Source organism: Engystomops pustulosus, chromosome 3 (assembly GCF_040894005.1).
Source record: "Engystomops pustulosus chromosome 3, aEngPut4.maternal, whole genome shotgun sequence".
Classification (NCBI taxonomy): Eukaryota; Metazoa; Chordata; class Amphibia; order Anura; family Leptodactylidae; genus Engystomops; species Engystomops pustulosus.
Window position 1 is genome coordinate 84,617,796 of NC_092413.1, and position 22,486 is coordinate 84,640,281.

The following is a 22,486-nucleotide window of genomic DNA, read 5'->3' on the forward strand; positions in this document are numbered from 1 at the left end:
CACAGATACATGGCACCAGCTCAGGGTGAACTGGTGCCGGAACATATTTTTATAAGCAGAATAAAGCCAGTATAAAAGATTTAAATGTTAATATAACTTATATCTCAGCGCTCTGCACTAGGGCATGGAGCAGCATGCGTGCGTCCGTGTGTGCGCCGGATTCTGAAGTGCTGGAGAGCCGGTGACGTCACCGAGCTCTCCGGCACACTCGCGCCTGCGCAATTTAGCACGGCCTGTTTCGCCGTCTGAAGTTGCGCAGGCGCGAGTGTGCCAGAGAGCGCATGGTGCGCCGTGCCCTAGTGCGGAGCGCCGAGATATAAGTTATATTAACATTTAAATCTTTTATACTGGCTTTATTCTGCTAATGAAAATATGTTTCGGCACCAGCTCACCCTGAGCTGGTGCCATGTATCTGTGTGAAAAGCTACCACTTTTAAGTGGTAGGTTTCCTTTAATAGAATACTTTGATGGGTCTTCTTTTGGCATACACATTTGACCAACTCATCTGTATCTACACACACATTCACACAGTGATATTTTATTACTCTATAGAATAATATATTGGCATTATATATTGATAGCTCTATTGTATATAATGTATTTGTACATATATGGAACAGTTATACAAAAATTTGGAAATCTTAGTGTATGAGACACAAATGATTCTGGGTTTATTCAGAAATTCGCAAAAAACTTGCTGTGATGCAGCACAGGCTTTTTACCTAGCATACCATGAGTAACATATCATAAAGGAAATCTACCATCAAAGTCAAGCATGATAAACCAGGGACAATTACTCATAGTTCCATGCACCATGACTGTTGCAGTCTTTTTACTGTATATTTGTCATCCATGGCCACATTCCATCTAAAATAAATTTTTAAAACTATGGTAATGAGCCAGAAAAGTTATGGGCATGTTATCAGAGCCCCTCCATGATATAGCTATACAGGCTGTTATGATGTGAAGAAGCACTTCCTCCCTCCCATCTATGAGTAAGTGCCCCTGGTTTATTACACTTGATATTTGATTTCAGATTTTCTTTAAGTTTACTTCCTAGCATTACAGTTCAAAGCACAAAGTACATATTGAAAACCTAACTCTACATCACAATACAATGCTACTCTTGCACACAAGCACAATGAAAACAATGCACACCAAAACGCAGGTTGTCACACATACGGTGAAGTCTGGTAGAGAGTAAATAGAGGGAGTAGATAGAGTTACCCCAGCTGTTATGTTATGGGTATTTTATATCTGTCAGCTGCTTTTGTTGGGCAAAGCTTATACTCGAGTATAAGCCTAGTTTTTCAGAACAAAAGAATGTGCTGAAAACCCAAACTCGGCTTATACTGGAGTAAAAAAAATATAGGTTTTACCAGGTTTTTGTGGTAAAATTAGGGGCCCGGCTTATACTTGGGTCGGCTTATACCTGAGTATATACAGTACTTATTTCTTTTGCCTAGAATGAATGTCTCATATGTTATTTCACTATTATAAGCTTAAATCAAAAATTGTGGCTTACCTTCAATAGTGGGTGAGATGGTTGAATTTAACACATATTGAGAATCTAAAAGAGAGTTTATAGACCATTAGCACAATATACGGACAAAATATAATGGCTGAAAACAACAAGTTGCTGAGTTTTTAACTCCAATTGTTTCCTAACAACCAGCAGCCTACAGACCTTATAGTTGGATAAACCCACAGCACTTATGTGCAAATGGAGGTATATGTGTTGTATATATCATGTTGAAGTGGCTGTACCAACTTTGTGACTAGGGAATAACAATCTAATCAGTGAGGGCCCAACTGCTGGTGACCCCATTCTAACTAATTGAGGCAGATTGAGCACACAGAAAACTTAATCACCCATAAGGTTACAAGGAAGACCAGCTCTTATACACTCCTGAATGCACTGATTCCTTGAGTAGATTGGTGCACGATTCTAGTCCATAGCCGTGGGGCACATAAACCTCAGAAATGAAAATGCGATATCGGCACTCACTTCAGGGAATCTTCCAATTTGAGCTTTATTTTTCAGTATAAAAGCATACAGAAAGCATAGGCACAGGAGTAATCATCAGGTTTCAACGCTACGGCGTCTTAGTCATGATTATACTGTCGCAAACATGTGTAATCTTTTGTACTTTCAAACTACCTGCCCCCGTGTCGTCGGTGAAGGGGTGGTTTCCTCCAAAGGAATGGTCAGCTGACCAAAAACCAAAGAGAAACACTTCTCCATGAAGACCACGGAAGTAGGTAAGATAAATACATCATTAAATAGAATAAATACTAGAATATTATATTGTTCTTGTGGTAACATCAGATACATGTCGTCTGATTCTGACTTTCAACTGACCCCCTGTGTGACCAACATACTGATTGTTACAGTCCTTGATTTAATCATATACAGGCAGTCCCCGGGTTACATACAAGATAGGGTCTGGAGGTTTGTTCTTAAGTTGAATTTGTATGTAAGTCGAAACTGTATATTTTATAATGGAAGTTCTAGACAATTTTTTTTCTTTTGCCCCAGTGACAATTGGAGTTTCAAAATTTTTGGTGTAATTGGACCAAGAATTATCAATAAAGCTTCATTACAGACATCTTACAGCTGATAATTGCAGCCTGGGACTATAGTAAAGCTTCCAGAGAGCTTCTGCAGAGGTCACAGTGGGCAGAGGGGTCCGTCTGTAACTATGGGTTGTCTGTAAGTCGGGTGTCCTTAAGTAGGGGACCGCCTGTATATACCATTCTAAGTATTACAGTTTAAATATAATTTAATAGGGAAACTTTCCCCAGTTAATGATGAACAAAACGTATTGCCTACTGTGATATAAGAATAGGCTTTGCATTGTCTGTGGCCACATTTCAAACTCCCAGGATAATTGAGCTATGTCTGAATAGCACCATGACTGATAAACTAGGAGAAATCTTGGATCTTGGGGGTGCGTTTAGCTACACATTTAATTCCCACCTCAATCAGTGGTGCTAGTTCAGAATACTGAAGCAGAATGGAAACATATTTATGAATAATTTTCCTAATAATTGAAAATTGTGTGCTATAAGCAGTAGAATTTTTTTTTTTGTTTTTTAACAGCGGTTGCTGTGTATAACTATTCTCCAATAGAAATTCTTGTTTTTTAACCTTGTCTATTGTCTTTTCAGCTCTATTTATGTCCCATGGTTATATGTCCCGATTATATTATCTATTCTTCAAGGTTATTTTTTCTTTTCAAAATCTGCAGCCTCACTACAATTTTTTCTAAAGCGCACCATTTCTCCATATGGTATATTTCCAGTCACATGAATAGGAAGGCACAGTGTTGCAAGGAGGGTAGTTTTCCTGGAAATGTCCATCCTATACGGATTAACTTTAACTTTTTCTTTCACCCTTTGTAAGAATGACATCCAGGAAAGAAATACCGTTACACCCAAAATAATGTGTGAATTTCAAATTCATATCTTTGGAGTTAAGATAATTAACAAAAGGGTTAAAGGTGGATTCTGAACCATTTTAAATCCACACCAGGTTGTCTATGTATCTTCCTGCCCATACAATATACTCCTAGGGGGATATTTATCAGGACCTCTGCGCACCGCCAGTGGTGCAGAGGCCCTGAAATAATCGCAAATGCTAGCTTATTGCTAGCTTTTGCGATTATTTTCCCCAATCCGCCACCTTCATGCCAGGGCGCGGCCGGCCGAGCGGGGGGCGCGGCAGGAAGGGAGTGGGCCGGCGCGGGGCGTTACTGTCCCCGCGCCTGTGCACTCGCTGCTGCCCGCGACTTTTCATATGTGAAAAGTCGCCGGCTGCGTTTTTTTCTACGCCAGGCCCAGCCTGGCATAGGTTAAACGCTGCGTTGCTGGCAGCCCGATACATCAAGAGGTAGAAGCCTCTTGATATATCGGGCTGCGAATTTGCAGCGGCAGGGCGATCACACGCTGGCGCACGAGCGCCAGCGTATGATAAATATCCCCCCTAGTATGGATTAGCAGGGGAAAAAAATCATCAATTCCTCCCATTGTGATAAATAAATATTTGCAATGGAGCAGGGAAACTTAGCCCCCTCCACTTATAATAATATGTACCATCAAACATGAAATAATTATTCTGAAGTAAAAATTCTGTTGCTAATATATTTATGTGCTATATTTATCCGTGTGTTTATGCAGATAATCTTTAACCCGTTCACGACCCGTGACGTAATAGCACGTCACAGGTCGGCCACGGGTGCATGGAGAGGGCTCACGCGCTGAGCCCTCTCCATAGCCAGTAAGTCTTTGCTGAATATTGCAGCAAAGGCTTACCGGTAACACCCGTGATCAGTGCCAGTTTTTAAATGACAAAAAAAGTGCCATGCGCCGCAATCCTTTTGAAGCCGCCGGCAGCTTTGCCGGCGGCTTCAAAAGGATTGCGGCGCATGGCACTTTTTTTGTCATTTAAAAACATTTAAAAATTCTATAAAAAGTGATCACAAGGTCGAACAGTCCTAAAATTGATAACATTGTAAACGTCATCAAAATCCGCAAAAAACTGCACCACCCACAGCTCTGTACACCAAAGTATAAAAAAGTTATTAGTGCCAGAAAATGGCAAAATCCCCCAAAAAATGTTTGTACAGGAGGTTTTAATTTTTTTAAATGTATGAAAACATTATAAAACCTATATAAATTTGGTATCCCCATAATCGCAACAACCCAAAGAATAAAGTAGACATGTCATTTGGGGTGCACAGTGAAATCCATAAGATCCAAGCCCACAAGAAGATGGCACAAATGCATTTTTTTTACCAATTTCACTGCATTTGGAATTTTTTTCCTATGGTATTCAATACCATCTCTATGAAGTGCAATTTGTTACGCAGAAAATAAGCCATCACACAGCTCTGAACATGGAAAAATAAAAAAGTTATGGATTTTTGATCATGGGGAGGGGAAAATGAAAATGAAAAAACAAAAAAGGGCCAGGTCCTGAAAGGGTTAAATTGTGGGGAATAGAGGAATAAAGGGCAGTTACATCACATGTAGCCCAGTTATATCCATCCTGCCATTTGAATTTACTCATGATTTGTAAAACATGCTTAATGTCTTGCAAGAAAGTTGGAGAGACCCTAAGTGAGTGGTTGTAAAAAGTGATCCAGCCACTCCCCCAATCTCTCACCCAAAATGCCAATTCCTGCCACTATGGGTCTAAGGGGAGATGGAAACACACCCTTATGGATCTTGGGCAGTGAGTGGAAGATTGGGGTGACTGGATCCTCCACAAATAGATATTATTTTTGATTAGAACTAATTACTCCTAAATATTCACCCTCATCTTATAAACTCTGTAATTTGCACTGAAAAATTCCAGTCGGATTTTCCTGTAAAGTACGATAAGTAATTTTTTCATTAAGGGATTTCATTTAAGGGCATATTCGAGAACAACAACTGCTCCTCCTCTATCCGCTGATCTATAAACAAGATCGGTGTTATTCATAAGTTGCCTCAATGCTCCTCTTTGGCCCCCAGACAAATTGTGTCGTGGTCTGGCAGAATAAGTTCGTTTTGTGTGTTTCCTTTTAATATTCTAGTATACCATATATACTCGAGTATAAGCCAAGTTTTTCAGCACAATTTTTGTGCTGAAAATTCCCCACGCGCCTTATACTCGGGTATACAAAAAAATAAACTTACTACTCAACATTCCGATGGCCCGGTCATCCCCTCTTCTTCTTCATGCCACAGGTCCGCAACAGCTGTGTGGCCACGCCTCTTCTGTCTTCATGCCGGCTGCAGGTCCGTGACAGCTTTGTGTGCACGGTCTGGCCAGTACACAACTGTGATGTCAGCCTCTGCTGACATCACAGAGTGCGCTGGATGGGCTGTGCGCAAGGAGCTGCCGTGCATCTGGTGCCTCCGCATTTGAAGACAGTAGAGGCACAGCCACGGAGCTGTCGTGGACCTGTGACATGAAGATGAAGAGGAGCCTGAAAGTACAAAAGAGTAACACATGTTTGCAAGGGTATAATCATGATTAAGACGCCTTAGAATTGAAACGTGTTGATTACTCCTTTGCCTATGCTGTCTGCATGCTTTTATATTGAAAAATAAAGCTTGAATAGGAAGATTCCCCGAAGTGTGAAGTGAGTGCCAATATCGCCTTTCATTTGTGAAGATTGAGCACACATCCTGCCACTCCATTGAATACTGTGGGAGTGTAAGATGTTGCAGTATACAGTGATCTGTGGGATTACCATTCACTATGAGAGTCTATGAAAGTGATGAAGATGGGCGAGCACTGTTTATAGCAATATATACAGATCCAACTCTCATGAATTAGTGAGAGGGCACTTCTTTCATATAAAAAAGCAGTATAGTGTCCTGGGAACCTAACAATCTAGGATACAACAAATGTTTTACTGAAAAAAAATATTCTTCACTTTTGTTTTAGTTGAATGTGAACTGTATACAGTGAGCTCTCTCTAGTTGCAACTATGGGACAGCATATTTATCATCCAATAAAAGATTTGCTGCAGACAGTTCTCCAACAAGAAATGCAGTATATAACAATGGGATAAATAATATGAACATTTTCAAAGTTACATTTATAGAGGGTGTTACATGTGGCAGTAATTTTTTATTCAATTGCATTAGAGTGCTGCCAGATTTTTTTAACATCCACTAGCCAAAATCCACAATAATCTATACTTTATACATAAATACTAGAGATGAGCGAGTATACTCGTCCGAGTATACTGCTCGGTCGAGTATTAGCATACTCGGACCGGCTCGTTACTCGGACGAGTATCTCGCCGGCTCGAGTTCGAGCATTAAATTAATAAAAGACACAGAAGAACAGTGTTTACACTGTTCTTCAACACATAACACATGTTTCCAGATGTAATTGTAAGAATACATTAATAAAACACTATTCTTCACTTTACAGGTGTTCGCGCGTGTCTCCCGCTAAGTTCGGAGATGTGCGCCGAACATCAGCAATGTAAAGAATAGTGTTATTTGAATGTGTTCTGCAATGTGCACTTAAATGCTCGTGTTTTCACTGTTTTTATTCTATTCTTCACATTGCTGATGTTAGCGCGTATCTCCAAACTTAGCGGGAGACATGCGCGAACATCTGCAAAGTGAAGAATAGAATAAAAATAGTGCAAACTGTGAAAACAAGAGCATTTAAGTGCAGAACACATTCAAATAACACTATTCTTCACATTGTTGATGTGCGCGCACATCTCCGACATTATCGGAAGACTTGTGCTAACATCTGCAAAGTGAAGAATAGAATAAAAACAGTTAAAACAGTGAAAACAGTGAACACAGGACCATTTAATTGCAGAACACATTGAAAGAACACTATTCTTCACATCCAGATGTTCGGCGCACATCTCCTAACTTAGCGGGAGACACGCGCGAACACCTATAAAGTGAAGAATAGTGTTTTTTTAATGTATTCTTACAATTAAAACATCTGGAAACATGTGGAATGTGTTATTATTTACTGTTCTTTTAATGTGTTGTGTTAGTGAAAAAATGCTCGGGTCTCCCATTGACTTTAATGGGGCTCGTTATTCGGTACGAGCACTCGAGCATCGGGAAAAGTTCGTACCGAATAACGAGCACCCGAGCATTTTAGTGCTCGCTCATCTCTAATAAATACATAACAAAAATCTTAAGAGTGCGACCCCACTAACAAATGATCTTGATGCAATAGTGGAAGAAGATGAGGAAAGGGACATCTATTAAAAGCCTTCTTTTCAAATGTTTTTAACTGGGAAAATCATATTGCAGATTACATGCTAAATATACCTAAAACAGACAAATCTCAAGAACCAGGTTGCATACACCTCTGGGTGCTACGAGATTTAAGTATGGTGCTAGATAGACCCTTGTTCTAAAAAGACAAGAAATATCAGTGCCTCTGTTGCACCGACTGCCTTATAAGCACACAGATTATACTGGGAATATCATGGAAATGGAATAATGGAAATAAATAATAAAGGTATATTGGAAGTCACAGATCATTTCTTTACAACATGCTGCAAGCAGATTATGATTCTTGGTGGAGGGAGATTCCCTTTAAAGGGGTCTCCTGCTGCAGGTCCCTCCTATTTATCAGTGCAGAGACATGTAATAAACATCCTGAGTTTGCAGATGAAAAAAGCATCAGGGATAATTAAGCAATTGTTGAACATTTAGGGATTATTATTAACTCTATTAACTGTATTCAGACCGCAGGTCTGTATGCAGGTCCGGAGTCTGCAGCGACGTCTTTAGACCCGGTGTCAGAGACACTCGGAGACACTAAAGAGACTGAAGATTTGTTCAGTTTGTTACCACTTCTCCCTTCTCTGCTCCCCACAGCATCGCCCTGGTTCCATAGTCTCAGAGGTCACGTGACTGCCGGGTCTAAAGGGGTTAATCAGTGCTCCTCGGTCTAATTAGACATAGTACAACATTAACCCCTTCCCGATGCACGCCGTACTAGTACGGCGCGCGCCGGGTCCCGGTGCATGGAGAGGGCTCGCGGGCCGAGCCCTCTCCATAGCCTGTAAGTCTTTGCTGCATATTGCAGCAAAGGCTTACCGGTAACACCCGCGATCGGTGCTAGCACCGTTCGCGGGTGTTTTCACCTTGATCGCCGGCGGCAATGCTGTCGGCGGCTTCAAAGAGATGGCGCCGCATGGGCGCCGCCATCTTGTCGTGGATCGCTGCTCCCCGATGACGTCACGGGGAGCGGCGATCCGTCGCCATGGTAACCTCGGGTGTTCCGAATACCCGAGGCTACTTGGTTTTAACCCATGCATTACAATGTGCTAATTGCTGTACAATTGCATTACAATGTGCTAATACTGTAGTATGGCAGTATATGATAGGATCGATCAGACTACCTAGGGTTAGAGTACCCTAGGGAGTCTGAAAAATAGTAAAAGTAAAAATAAAAAAAAGTTTAAAAAAAAAAATTATAATAAAAAAACCTAAAAATTCAAATCACCCCCCTTTCACTAGAACTGATATAAATATAAATAAACAGTAAAAATCATAAACACATTAGGTATCGCCACGTCCAAAAATGCCCGATCTATCAAAATATGATAACGGTTTTTTCACTACGTTTAACCCCGTAACGGAAAATAGCGTCCAAAGTCGAAAATGGCATTTTTTTGTCATTTTGAAAAATATAAAAAAATTAATAAAAAGTGATCAAAAGGTCGCACAGTCCCAAAAATTATAGTAATGAAAACGCCATCAAAATTCGCAAAAAATTACACTATCCACAGCTCCGTACACCAAAGTATGAAAAAGTTATTGGCCCCATAAGATGGCAAAATAAAAAAAATATATTTTGTACAGGAGGTTTTAATTTTTTTAAATGTATGAAAACATTATAAAACCTATACAAATTTGGTATCCACGTGATCGTACCGACCCAAAGAATAAAGTAGACATGTCATTTGGGACGCAGAGTGAAAGCTGTAAAATCCAAGCCCACAAGAAAACGTCACAAATGTGGTTTTTCACCATTTTCACTGCATTTGGAATTTTTTTCCCGCTTCCCAGTACACGCCATAGAATATTAAATACCGTCACTACGAAGTGCAATTTGTTACGCAGAAAATAAGCCATAACACAGCTCTTTATGTGGAAAATTAAAAAAGTTATAGATTTTTGAAGTTGGTGAGTGAAAAATGGAAGTGAAAAAACTAAAAAAGGCCAAGTCGTTAAGGGGTTAATCAGAATCCCAGTCACAGGTGGTGCTTATAGATGCCTCAGTTACAGGGGAAAAATTGTAAAAGAAACAAAAATTAAGTAAAATTAATTTTTTAAAAAGTGAAAATGTCCCCCAGGGTTCTTTTATGACCTCATGGGGGACATATAAATTAAAAACACACACACAAAAAATTTTTTATAAATATTCATAAAATTAAAATGACATTTCCCCATATAATAAAAAAATGCCCCGCTACCCTACAAAAAGCATGTAAACGCCTTAAAAAAAAAATCAAAGCAAAAATTATGATTTTTGCGCATCCAACTAAATAAAAGAACACCAGAAAAAGTGAGCAACAAGTGATATTAATACCAATAAAAACAAGAACAACTTGTACCGCAAAAAATAAGCCCTAAAACAGCACAATCAACAAAATAATAAAAATATTACACCTCTTAGTAGATGGCAATGCAAAATCAAGGGATTTTTCCTCTCCAAATGAGTTTTTAAGTCAAACATAAAAAAGCTATGTAAATGGGATTTTACCATAACCGTTCTGACCCATAGATCATAAGTAACATGTTATCTATGCTATTTGGTGCATAAAGATTTTCTTGAGATGTTCCTCCATAAAAACCTAATCAAGGCTAGACAACAGGGTATTGCGCCCCCAAATAAAGTGTTACTCCAAGCTTTGAGGGGACTAGTTTTTAAAATGGATACAGACTTTGGAGGTTTGTGGGGAGTTTCTAATAAATAGAACATTGAAAACCCTTACTAAGATGAGTTGTCCTCTAAAAATATTGAATCTTAACTTACCGTATATACCGGCGTATAAGACGACTTTTGAAGACAGAAAAATCTTCTGTCTTCTCTGTGGTCGTCTTATACGCCGGTAATCGTCTTATACGGCGGCATGGAGAGGGCTCACGGGCATATTGCAGCAAAGGCTTACCGGTAACACCCGCGATCGGTGCTAGCACCGATCGCGGGTGTTTGCACAGCGATGGCTGCCGGCAGCCTCAAAAAGACATCGGGGGGAAAATACTCACCCTGCGTTGGCCCCGATGTCCACGCTGTGCTGTCTTCAGTCTTCCGCGCCGTCTTCTTTCTTCTGCTGGGCGCCGCCATGTCTTTCCCCAGGTCGGCGCCTAGTATGACGTCAGCAGCGGCGTGTCATACTAGGCGCCTGCCGGGGAAGATCAATGGCGGCGCCCGGCAGAAGAAAGAAGACGGCGCGGACATCGGGGGAGCATCGGGGTGAGTATATGTTTATTTTTTTTTTAATGCTGGGCTGTATACTACTGGGGGCAGTGCTGTATACTACTGGGGGCAGTGCTGTATACTACTGGGGGCTGTGCTGTATACTACTGGGGGCAGTGCTGTATACTACTGGGGGCTGTGCTGTATACTACTGGGGGCTGTGCTGTATACTACTGGGGGCTGTGCTGTACACTACTGGGGGCAGTGCTGTATACTACTGGGGGCTTTGCTGTATACTACTGGGGGCTGTGCTGTATACTACTGGGGGCAGTGCTGTATACTACTGGGGGCAGTGCTGTATACTACTGGGGGCAGTGCTGTATACTACTGGGGGCAGGCTGTATACTACTGGGGGCAGGCTGTATACTACTGGGGGCAGTGCTATATACTACTGGGGGCAGTGCTGTATACTACTGGGGGCAGTGCTGTATACTACTGGGGGCTGTGCTGTATACTACTGGGGGCAGTGCTGAATACTACTGGGGGCAGGCTGTATACTACTGGGGGCAGTGCTATATACTACTGGGGGCAGTGCTGTATACTACTGGGGGCAGTGCTGTATACTACTGGGGGCAGTGCTGTATACTACTGGGGGCAGTGCTGTATACTACTGGGGGCTGTGCTGTATACTACTGGGGGCAGTTCTGTATACTACTGGGGGCAGTGCTGTATACTACTGGGGGCTGTGCTGTATACTACTGGGGGCAGTGCTGTATACTACTGGGGGCAGTGCTGTATACTACTGGGGGCAGTGCTGTATACTACTGGGGGCTGTGCTGTATACTACTGGGGGCTGTGCTGTAATGGTAATGTTGTTGTTGTATGCCTTATGTTTATGAGCGACAGTTTTCCTGCTATATACCTGCATGTCATAAGAATTTACATTTAAAAGAGGACCATGTTAAATTCAAATCTGTTTTTTTTAAAATTTTTACCGGTGTTTTGTATGCGTTGGAAAAGGGGTAGTCTTATACGGCGAATATATCTTAAACTCTATATTTTAAACAGGAAAGTAGGGGGGTCGTCTTATACACCAGGTCGTCTTATACGCCGGAATATACGGTAACTTAAAAATTTGGAAAATCACTGTTCGAACTGTTGGCTTTCTAACGTCCTTATATAATAAATTAACATATAAAAAAGTATGTCAGCATAAAGCAGACATATGGTAAATGTTAGTTAGCAACCAATTTGGGTGGAAAGACTAACTGTATGATGAGTATATCCTTTAGAAATCAGAAAAAAAAGAACTTTTTCAAAGTTTTCATCAAATTTCCATTCTTTTTATAAATAAGTGCAATATATTTCAACCTAAATATAGCATTAATGTACAACATGTCATGAAAAAATAGTCTAAAAATAAACATGGTTGAAATAAACCATTCTAAAGTTATAACTGCATAACATGGCACAGGCTGATTTGACAAATGGGGCTGTGTCCTAAGGGTGAAAACTAGAATGTTGGGACTTAAGGAAAATATATGTAATTGTATTAACAACTGTGCAGATTAAGTCACAGTTTAATATTTATATTAGAACTTGAGCAGATAAATGGCTAATGACGTTTAATGTAAATAAATGTAAGGTTATCCATTTGGCCTGAGGAAATAAAGTTATGTAGTAAATGGTAAAACATTGGATAAAACAGTTTATGTGTCCCGGCAGCCACTAATCTTGCAGGTTGGATGCAATGCCGCTTCACCAGCTTCCTTAAGCACTTAACCCACAAGCCCCCTGGTCTTTACCAGAGCCCGCCACAAAGCTGCCAAGAGCCTGCAAGATGCCAGTAGGGAAGCGACAAATGGTAATTGCTCAGCAGGTAATGGCTAATATACAGTAGGTCTGGGGCAGAGGACAGGTAGGACTATGTTCTATCTCCCATCTGTTATCTGGCAAACAGCTGATATATACCAAGCTCCAGGCTTCTCTGCAGTCTTTTTCACCTAGGACCCTGTAAATAAGATGGCGCCTGATGGCTGGTTCAAGCAGCAACATCGTTGTTTAGTAAATTATTTATTAAATTATTTTATATTGTTCCCTTATATAGAATGGCTGGACCATTATACAACCTCTTGTGTCACCCCTTCATCCTCATAGTCTGTAAGCTCTTTTGAGCAGGGCCCTCACTCCTATTGTTCCATATGACTGTTTGTTCTTCGTAATGTAATATAGTTGTACATGTCCCCTATGATTTGTAAAGCACTACGGAATTTGATGCCGCTATATAAATAAAGATTATTATTATTATTATTATTATTATAGATGACAAGGCAGAGCCCAGAGTAAGAGTCAGAATGCAGGTAGTGATCATAAACACTAGGTACATGGCACATGGCACTGAGCAGGCAGAGGGCTGGAGCATGGAGTAGAGACCTATTACTGACAAGTTGCACAGGAAACACATTTATAGCCCATCTTAGGGCACATTCACATGGCCGTCTGCGGGGACGTACATGCGGCCGCAAATTTGCGGCCGCATGTACGTCCCCATAGACGGCAATAGCGGCATGTGTGGCACCGATCCGGCCCGCACACCGCAAAAAGATAGAGCATGCTCTATCTTTTGGCGTGTGTGCGGCCGTGCGCCGCTATTCTCTATGGAGGGAGGAGGGGCTGCCTCCTCCTCCTCTCCAGCACACGGCGGTATGCCTGCACGGCGGGCATACCGCTGTGTGAATGTACCCTTACATAGTAGATCACGTAAACCCAGGAGGAAGTGGCAGGATAGGGCTGCAGTGCGGATCACCAGCCACCAGAGGGAGTTCAGTGAACAATCTGCATATTCACCACCAGAGGGAGTTAGAATGCAGAATCATGACAGCAAGTAATGTGCATGCTTGCCACCAGAGGGAGACAGAATGTAAAAACAGCAGAATCATGGCAGTAAGGCAGATGCTGCAAAACAAATAAGATTATGAGGTATGTCAAGAGAGACATAGATACACATGCCCTAACACAACTCACTAGTCAGAGCACACATGGAGTTCCTCATATAGCAGTATACATCAATTATTTGAATGGGCAGTACTGAGTTTTTCCTGCAGAAATTTTTATACCTCTGCCTGTACTCATGACAAAAGGACATCATCTTCAACTAGAGGAAATAGATTATAGTTCTACCATAGCCATAGATAGAGATTCTTTATAATGAGACTATGGAACTCTGGCCCACAGGTTGTTGTTGATTGAGATAATAGACAAGTACAATAGGGGGCTTGGATGCCTTTCTATGGAAGGATAAATATCATGTTGTGGGAACTAGAATCTCAAAATGGGACACTCACACAGGGATTTTGTTTGACTTCCACTTTAGAATTTGGAAGAGTTTTTCATCCTTATATGTTTTTTGTCTTCCTCTGGATCAACACTGTAGGATTATAGGTGGGACTTGATGGACCTATATCCTTATTGAACTTAGCTATCAATGATACTATTATTTCCACTTAAAAAAACAATAAAAACAATAACAATTACATATTTTATGCTTCCAAATCTCACACAAGGATATTGGATTGAAAGACTTTTGAGAAGTGAATCAGCCAGAGGTGTCGTTAAGATCAGAGACTGAATGTTTAGCTTTTTCTTATTTTTGACATATGTTAAAACATACCTGAACAGATGACACCAGCATCCTCGCTGTGAGCACAATTATGGGAGCCCCATCCTAAGTGGCTGCACTGCCACAAGTACTGTTCACCTCCTGAGCACTGCACATTATCAAGTAGGATTGTCCCGTAACCTTCTCCAAAAAATGCATATGGTAAGGCAGCAGTTCCATATCCACAGTTCATTTGTCTGCATACGACATGTGCATTATTTATGTTCCAAATGTCATCACACACGGTTCCCCAGGTGTTGTTGTAAAAGATCTCTACTCGTCCAGCACAATTATCAATACCACCAACAAGTCGCATAGGATATATTTCTAAAAATAAAAATAAACAGCTTGATGAGGGAATCAATAATTAAATAAAATGAATTTACTGTACTTATTAATTTAAGTACATTACAAGTTATTATGACAAATAACCCACAATGATCTGAAGCACTAAACCATAAAAATGCTTATATAGTGATTTAACATTTGGCAGGTATGTTTCTCCAGTATCTTGTACTGAGATCTATAGATGTCTTTTGCACATCATATTTAACGTAATGGGGCAGATTTACTTACCGGGTCCTGTCGCGATCCCACGGTGCGTTGTCCGACGAGGATTCAGGTCCGGCCCGATTCACGTAGCTCGTGCGTACGAGTTCCTGCATCCGTCACTTCCGTACCAGGTCCGCTGGAGTTCACCTTCTTCTTCCTGGTGCTTGTAAGTGCGTGTCTTGCGACACATTGTTAATTGTTACATCCTGTGCATCGTCCGAATCCATCGGGTTGTCTGACGGCCCGCCCCCGATTTCTGTTGCGTGCAAGCCGGCACCGATGCGACACAATCTGATCGTGTGCGCCAAAATCCCAGGGCAATCCAGCGCAAAACGGAAAAACGACGGGAAACCCTACGAAAATGCGTCCGACGGACCCTTAGTAAATGAGCCCCAATGACTTAACCTGAAATTGGTTTCATTGGCACATGAGGGGCCAGATGTATAATTTGTTTTTTCTGTTGATTTTGCTCCTTTTCATATTGTCACACAATTTTTGTGCCAGTTTTCCAACTAAACACCAAACTCGCCATGCATCAAAAATAACCATGTTTTCCTCATTTATCTTACCAATCCAGATGTTTTCCTGCACCTACTTATCATTCATCATTAGCTATTTTTTCATTTAGGAGCAAATTATCGTAGGCACAAAAACACTCTAGCCTGAGGGTGGCATACACTGAGAAGCAATACTGAGCTCTTGCGCAGAGCAGTGTATCCCCTGTATATTACAGCAGTAGAGCTCAGCCAGACACTACGTGCATCCTCTTTTTACAGGTTATGAGTAGAGATGAGCGAGCATTAAAATGCTCGGGTACTCGTTACTCGAGCCGAACATTTCCTGATGCTCGAGTGCTCATTTCGAGTAACGAGCCACATTGAAATCAATGGGAGACCCGAGCATTTTTTAGTAAAATTAAAAACTGAACGAGCACTGTTCAGTGCAGATGTTTTCACTAAAAGAACAGAGTGAAAGAACACTGCAGAACAGATTGCAGATGTTCGCGAACATCTGCGATCTGTTCCGGAGACACGCGTGCAGAACGATGTTCTCTGCAATAGTATTTGAAGAACAATATGTGTGAAGAACAACTTGCAGATGTTTGGAAACATCTGCAAGTTGTTCTTCACACATATTGTTCTTCAAATACTATTGCGGAGAACACCGTTCTGCAAGCGTGTCTCCAGGACATCTGCGATCTGCTCCGGAGACACGGTGTTCTCCGCAATAGTATTCGAAGAACAATATGTGTAGAGAACAACTTGCTGATGTTGTCAAACATCTGCAAGTTGTTCTTCACACATATTGTTCTTCAAATACTATTGCACCGTGCAAGCGTGTCTCCGGAACATCTGCGATCTGCTCCGGAGACACGCGTGCAGAACGGTGTTCTCCGCAATAGTATTTGAAGAACAATATGTGTGAAGAACAACTTGCAGATGTTTGACAACATCTGCAAGTTGTTCTCTACACATATTGTTCTTCGAATACTATTGCGGAGAACACCATTCTGCACGCGTGTCTCCGGAGCAGATCGCAGATGTTCGCGAACATCTGCAATCTATTCAGCACAGTGTTCTTTCACTGTGTTCTTCAATTAAATGATTAAATTAAATGTTTTAATTGTATTTTTTTACTGTTCTTTACTTTTTTTTTTTAAATTAAATGCTCGTTATCGAGCAGGGCAAATACTCGTCCGAGCAACGAGCCGGTCCGAGTATGCTAATACTCGACCGAGCATTAAGCTTGGACGAGTATACTCGCTCATCACTAGTTATGAGCTATTATGAGATATTATGATAGTATATAGTCGGAGATCAGCTGTCAATTTCCCACGCCAGTTTGTAAAATGAAAGCTGAGCTCTGATTAGTTGCCATGAGCTGTTAGAACAGTTTTACTGACACTTCTGATAAATTTCCTTTTATTTAAAAACGTATCCTTACTATTTGTATGATATAAATAAGCTGTGATATGTATACATTATAAATTTTAGCAAATAAACCTACTAAAAAATAGTTACCTGATGTGGTGTTTAAGTTTGTAAAGAAGAAATCTGTGCAAAATAGAAATATTCAATATTATTGAAGCTAATGTTAAAGATTAATAAATCTCACAAAGCAATTTTTCACTATAATTAAAATATATTTTGCAATATAATTTACAGTATTATCACAAAAGTGTGATCAATAGTGATAAAAGATCATTTTTGAGCTGACAATAGTAGGAACTCACTAGACACCCGTATAAATTAACATCTTAAAGGAAACTTACCTTTAGGAATCTACCATCAGAAGTAGATCTCATAGTAGATTCCTCCAGCCCTAATCTGTAATTTAATAGTCCTGGAACCCAATTTGTTAAAACTTTATTTTATTAATATGTAAATATGTCAAGTATCTGCTAAGGCTACTGGGGGTTTTGGTGTAGCCTGGCTGGGCGCTGGGAGCTAAGACTACTCCACACCCCAGTAGCCTTAGCAGTGGCCCTTCCTTGCTCGTCCCCTACACACTTCAGACTTGCACCTGCGCCAGCTGCTTCTATGGAGCTACTGTACATGTCTGCATGGGAGCAGTGAGTATTAGCCACATAGAAGCCGGCAGCGATTTGACTGCTTATGTGCAGGTGTGAGGATAAAGAGGAACCCACCGAGGATGCACAAGGAGGCAGAACTACTATGGCTACTGGGGAGTGAAGTAGATCTGATGGTAGATTCCTCATGATATGTTTCCTTTAAAGGGGTGTTCCCAATTCGGCAAATTAATGGTATTGTTTTTGTATAATGAAAAATAATACAATTTTTCAATATACTTTCTGGATCAATTTCACATGGTTTTCTAGATCTCTGCTTGCTGCCCTTCTTTAGAAAGCTTCATTATTTACTACCAGTAATCAGGGCTGTGGGTTATAATGAGCCGTGCACCTGTGTGACCATGGTCAGATGTTTGTCCACTGGAAATAAACAATTAAGCTTTCTATAGAAGGACAGCAAGCAGAGATCTAAAAAAAATGTGGGGAATTGATAAAAAAAATGTATTGGAAGTTTGTATAACTTTTTATTATTCAAACAGTATCCATTACTTATTGACATGGGAACACCCCTTTAACCCCTTAAGGACGGAGGGTTTTTCGCCTCATTTCTCGCTCTCCAACTTCAAAAATCCCTAACTTTTTCATTTTTCCGTGTACAGACCTGTGTGAGGGCTTATTTTGTGCGTAACGAATTTTACTTTCCCGCAATGTTATTTATTTTAACATGCCGTGTACTGCGAAGCTGAAAAAAAATTCCAAATGTGGAAAAATTGAAAAAAAACCGCACGTGCGTCACGTTCTTGTGGGCTCAGTTTTTACGACTTTCACTCTTCGCTCCAAATAACATGCCTACTTTATTCTTTGGTTCGGTGCGATCGCGGTGATACCAAATTTATACAGGTTTTATTGTGTTTTAATACATTTTCAAAAATTAAACGAATGTGTACAAAAAAGAAAAATTTTTTTTTGCCATCTTCTGACGCTAATAACTTTTTCATACTTTGGCGCACGGAGATGTGTGAGGGGTCATTTTTTGCGAAATGAGGCGACGTTTTCATTGCTACCATTTTGAGGTCTGTGCGACATTTTGATCATTTTTTATTTCATTTTTTATGTTACGTAAAAAGGTGTAAAAGTCGCATTTCGGACATTTGGGCGCCATTTCCCGCCTCGGAGGTCACCGCCGGCCGTAACCGTTTTTATATTTTGATAGATCGGGCATTTTGGGACGCGGCGATACCTAATATGTTTGTGATTTTTACTGTTTGTTATGTTTTATATCCGTTCTAGGGAAAGGGGGGTGATTTGAACTTTTAATATTTTATTGATTTTTTTTATTTTTTAAACTTTTTTTTTTCTTTTTTTTTTCACTATCTTTTAGACCATCTAGGGTACATTAACCCTAGATAGTCAGATCGCTGCTACCATATACTGCAATACTACAGTATTGCAATATATGGCATTTTTGCAGCACATTCATTACAATGAGCCACTGGCTCATTGTAACGAATATGCAGCTGCCAGATAGCCTCGTGTCAAAAGAAGACACGAGGCTACCATGGCAACCGATCGCCGCCCCCCGATGACGTTCGGGGGCGTGGCGATCGAAAAAAAGATGGCGGCGCCCGCGCGCCGCCGTCTTTTAAACGCCGCCGGCGACTTTGCCGGCGGCGTTTAGGGGGTTAATAGCCGCGATCGGTGCAGGCACCGACCGCGGTTATTAGCGGTGGGGGTTTTGTGCAAAATGCAAAAACCCCCACCTCTGTATGAAGAGGACTCAGCCCGTGAGCCCTCTTCATACATCCCTTATACCTCTGCGCCGTAGAGCTACGGCGCAGAGCGTTAAGGGGTTAAGGATGAGGTATATTTTGCCCCATTTTTTTGTTTTTACTTGCTCACATTCCAGAATTTATAAATTTTTATTTGTCTGACATAGACATTTAAGGCCTTGTTTTTTTGCGGTAATTGTATTTTCCACTGTTTTTATTTTTAGCATAAAATAGCATAATATATAGATCTAAAATGGTTGTGGGACTCAATTTAGATACCCACATGTGATAATATATCCTTGCAATAAAAGAAAGTGAAATGCATATAATATATTCATCAATGTTGTATCATTGTACTGTTTTTTATTGCACGGATAGACACGTGTGTATCAAACATGAATGCCACAGCTCTTTTAGTTCTATATTTTAAGCTATTTTACGATAAGAATACAATATTTTGATAAGCATGTGACATAGTCCTTCTATTTCTGTATATGTGCGGCCCCAGTATTCTATTGATTGTTGTAAAATAGCATAATGCAAAAAAATTATTAATAAGTGAGGGAACAGAATGAAACAGATAACGCTACTTGTTCTTTTATTAAAATGTTTACATTTAAAGAAAACCAAAAAAATTATTATATATGTTAGTACAATTAAAGAGACAAATATGTAAAGGGTTTCTTCTTTTACTTTAGCAAATAAATACACTTTTTGGGGGAAAATGGGGGATATTTGTCAGGGCTACTATGCCAGAAGACTTGCAATCTGCTAGCACCTGCAATTATTTCCTCTTTTAAATCAGCTCCACGCCAAAGGGGCGAGAAGGGGGGTAAGGCCAATGGCGGAGTGGGACGCTGCGGGCGTTCATGCCCAGCAACGGTGCACAACTTGGAGCAGGTGTGCTTTCAAAGCTGAGAATTTGCATGCTGTAGAATATTTGTTCGCCAGGTAGGACCTGAAGTAGAAATAAACACTGCGCAGGTGGCCTCCGTATACATCAGCATTGTTGTACATTATCGTATGATAAATAATCCCCAATATGTTTATGTGTCACCATATACTGAGACCTGTAATTTTTTAATGACTCAATCAAAAAGCATAATGAGGGTTTATTTATTGCAGGACAAGATACAGTTTAAATTGATACTACTTTAGAATACATCAGACTTTTTGATTGCTTATCATAAAACATTTTTGGAGAGGCACTAAAATAGCAATTCTGAATTAGTTTTTTATATTTCTGTTTTTACTTTTTATAGTACTGGTATAACAATATAATATCTGCTTAACCATTTGGTAGGGGGGATTATTTATTTTTTAATTCATTGTATTACATTTACTTGTAATGGTAAATGGGCAATATTTATTTTTTTAAAACATTTTTTCAACCTTTTTTTTACTGTTCCACTAGGGAACTGACGCTTGGGATACCATGATCCCTGTTACAATACACTGCTGTACTTCTCTAGTAAATGTGAAAAATAAGTAACCAAAAGTTGCACAGTTCCCAAAACTGTTATATTTAAACCTGTAACTTGGCATGTCATTTTTAGGTGGTGAAAGGTTCCAATAGCCTATTCTATGCTGATTTAGTCTTTGTGCCTGTCTCAGAAGTCTTTGTGCCTGTGTCCCAGTCTCATCATGCATTCTACCTCTCCTTCACATCATCACCCTCTCTCCCCTGCCTGTTCAATGCACATGATAGGAAATGGGGAGGAAAGAGGGAGCTGGATGAATGTGGAGGTGAAGATACTTAGACAAAGGCACACCCTGTAATGATTCAGAATGCTGACAAAGGAAATTTTAAAATCAGCATGGGATAGGCTATTGGAACCTGTCACCAGCTAAAAATGGCATTCCCGGTGACAGGTTCACTTTAACATTACCCACACGCTATACAAAAAACTGCACGGTTATACTTTCATGGACTATTACCTTTGTTTATTGTGGCAGGCTTGTTAGATGCTGTGCACAAAAGAAAAAATGTGAAAAGTTAGTAGGATATAAGGATAGTATATATTGATAAATATAGAGGGAGGTGTTTTCTTTATTCACTTTATAACTGTAAAACACACTTCTGTGTAAAGAAAAGGCATGATGCTGCATCCAGCTCAGTAAGAATTATAAATGTGAGCATTTTAGGTATGTATGTGTGTCCTAATCTAGAGTCACAGACAGCCTTCATGCATTGCGTGATAGAACCCTTGTGACGTTGCTCATTCCAGAACATAGGAATTTCAGTGGAAACGCATATGCGTTGTGGCAAAGCCCCTCCCTGTTGCAGTAAAATAAATGTCACGTGTGAACGTGGCCATAGGGTCATCCTCAAGGGGGAAGTATTGAATTAATCACGGAAGACATGCCCCACTAATTATGCGCACTGTTAACGCAATGAAATGGGGCAAATCTTCACAGCTGTTTCAAAAAAGCCATGTAAACACCAGGTATGCTTGGTGTAACAATTAAGAGATACTTTACATCCTGGGAAATGTGTGTGTAGCAAGCTCTAGCTGCAATGCCAATGCAATATCGGGCAGCTAGGTCAATCACTAAATAAGTGTTGTATTTCTAAGTGTATTCTGGTATGCCTCTGACGCATCGATCGGCAGGGTCGATGTAGAAACGCGTCAGGCAGGGACATAATTTAGACAGACCTACTATATACAACCACTGATAATAGGTGTTACAGCGGGAAGCTAACCTGTGCTCCTGTGATTGCGCCTACTTGTTTCTTGGTGCATGTTATCGGACTTCGGTTGGCACATACGTGTTTGGATTGCCACCTGATGGTGTACCTTGAAAAGCCTGAATGAATACTTATGGCTATTTCTAGCACACTTTTAATGATATTTTGAATAAAGATATCAAAGACTTTTAAACGTTCTAATCAGGCAGATAATTCCTAACATCACCATTTGCCCATTCTCAAAGCTAGCATCAAGTTGTGGATGTGCCTACTGCTGGACAGGTTCCAACAGTATAATTACATATGGGATGCAGTGATAGGTCCTGTCATGTTTGAGAAGTGGTGTGGGCCTTAGGTGAAATAAGGACCGTCT

At 40.5% G+C, this 22,486-nt stretch overlaps 1 protein-coding gene across 1 annotated transcript in view; it reads right to left on the reverse strand.

Annotated features, from left to right (window-relative positions):
- Window positions 1-22,486, reverse strand: part of LOC140121567 (scavenger receptor cysteine-rich domain-containing protein DMBT1-like) — a 66,346-nt gene that overhangs the window by 39,064 nt on the left and 4,796 nt on the right. The window contains exons 3-6 of the mRNA XM_072141293.1: window positions 21,363-21,392; window positions 17,147-17,179; window positions 14,586-14,900; window positions 1,526-1,570 (exon numbers count right to left, since the gene is read on the reverse strand). Coding sequence (XP_071997394.1) covers window positions 1,526-1,570; window positions 14,586-14,900; window positions 17,147-17,179; window positions 21,363-21,392 — 423 coding nt within the window. The remainder of the gene's footprint in view (window positions 1-1,525; window positions 1,571-14,585; window positions 14,901-17,146; window positions 17,180-21,362; window positions 21,393-22,486) is intronic.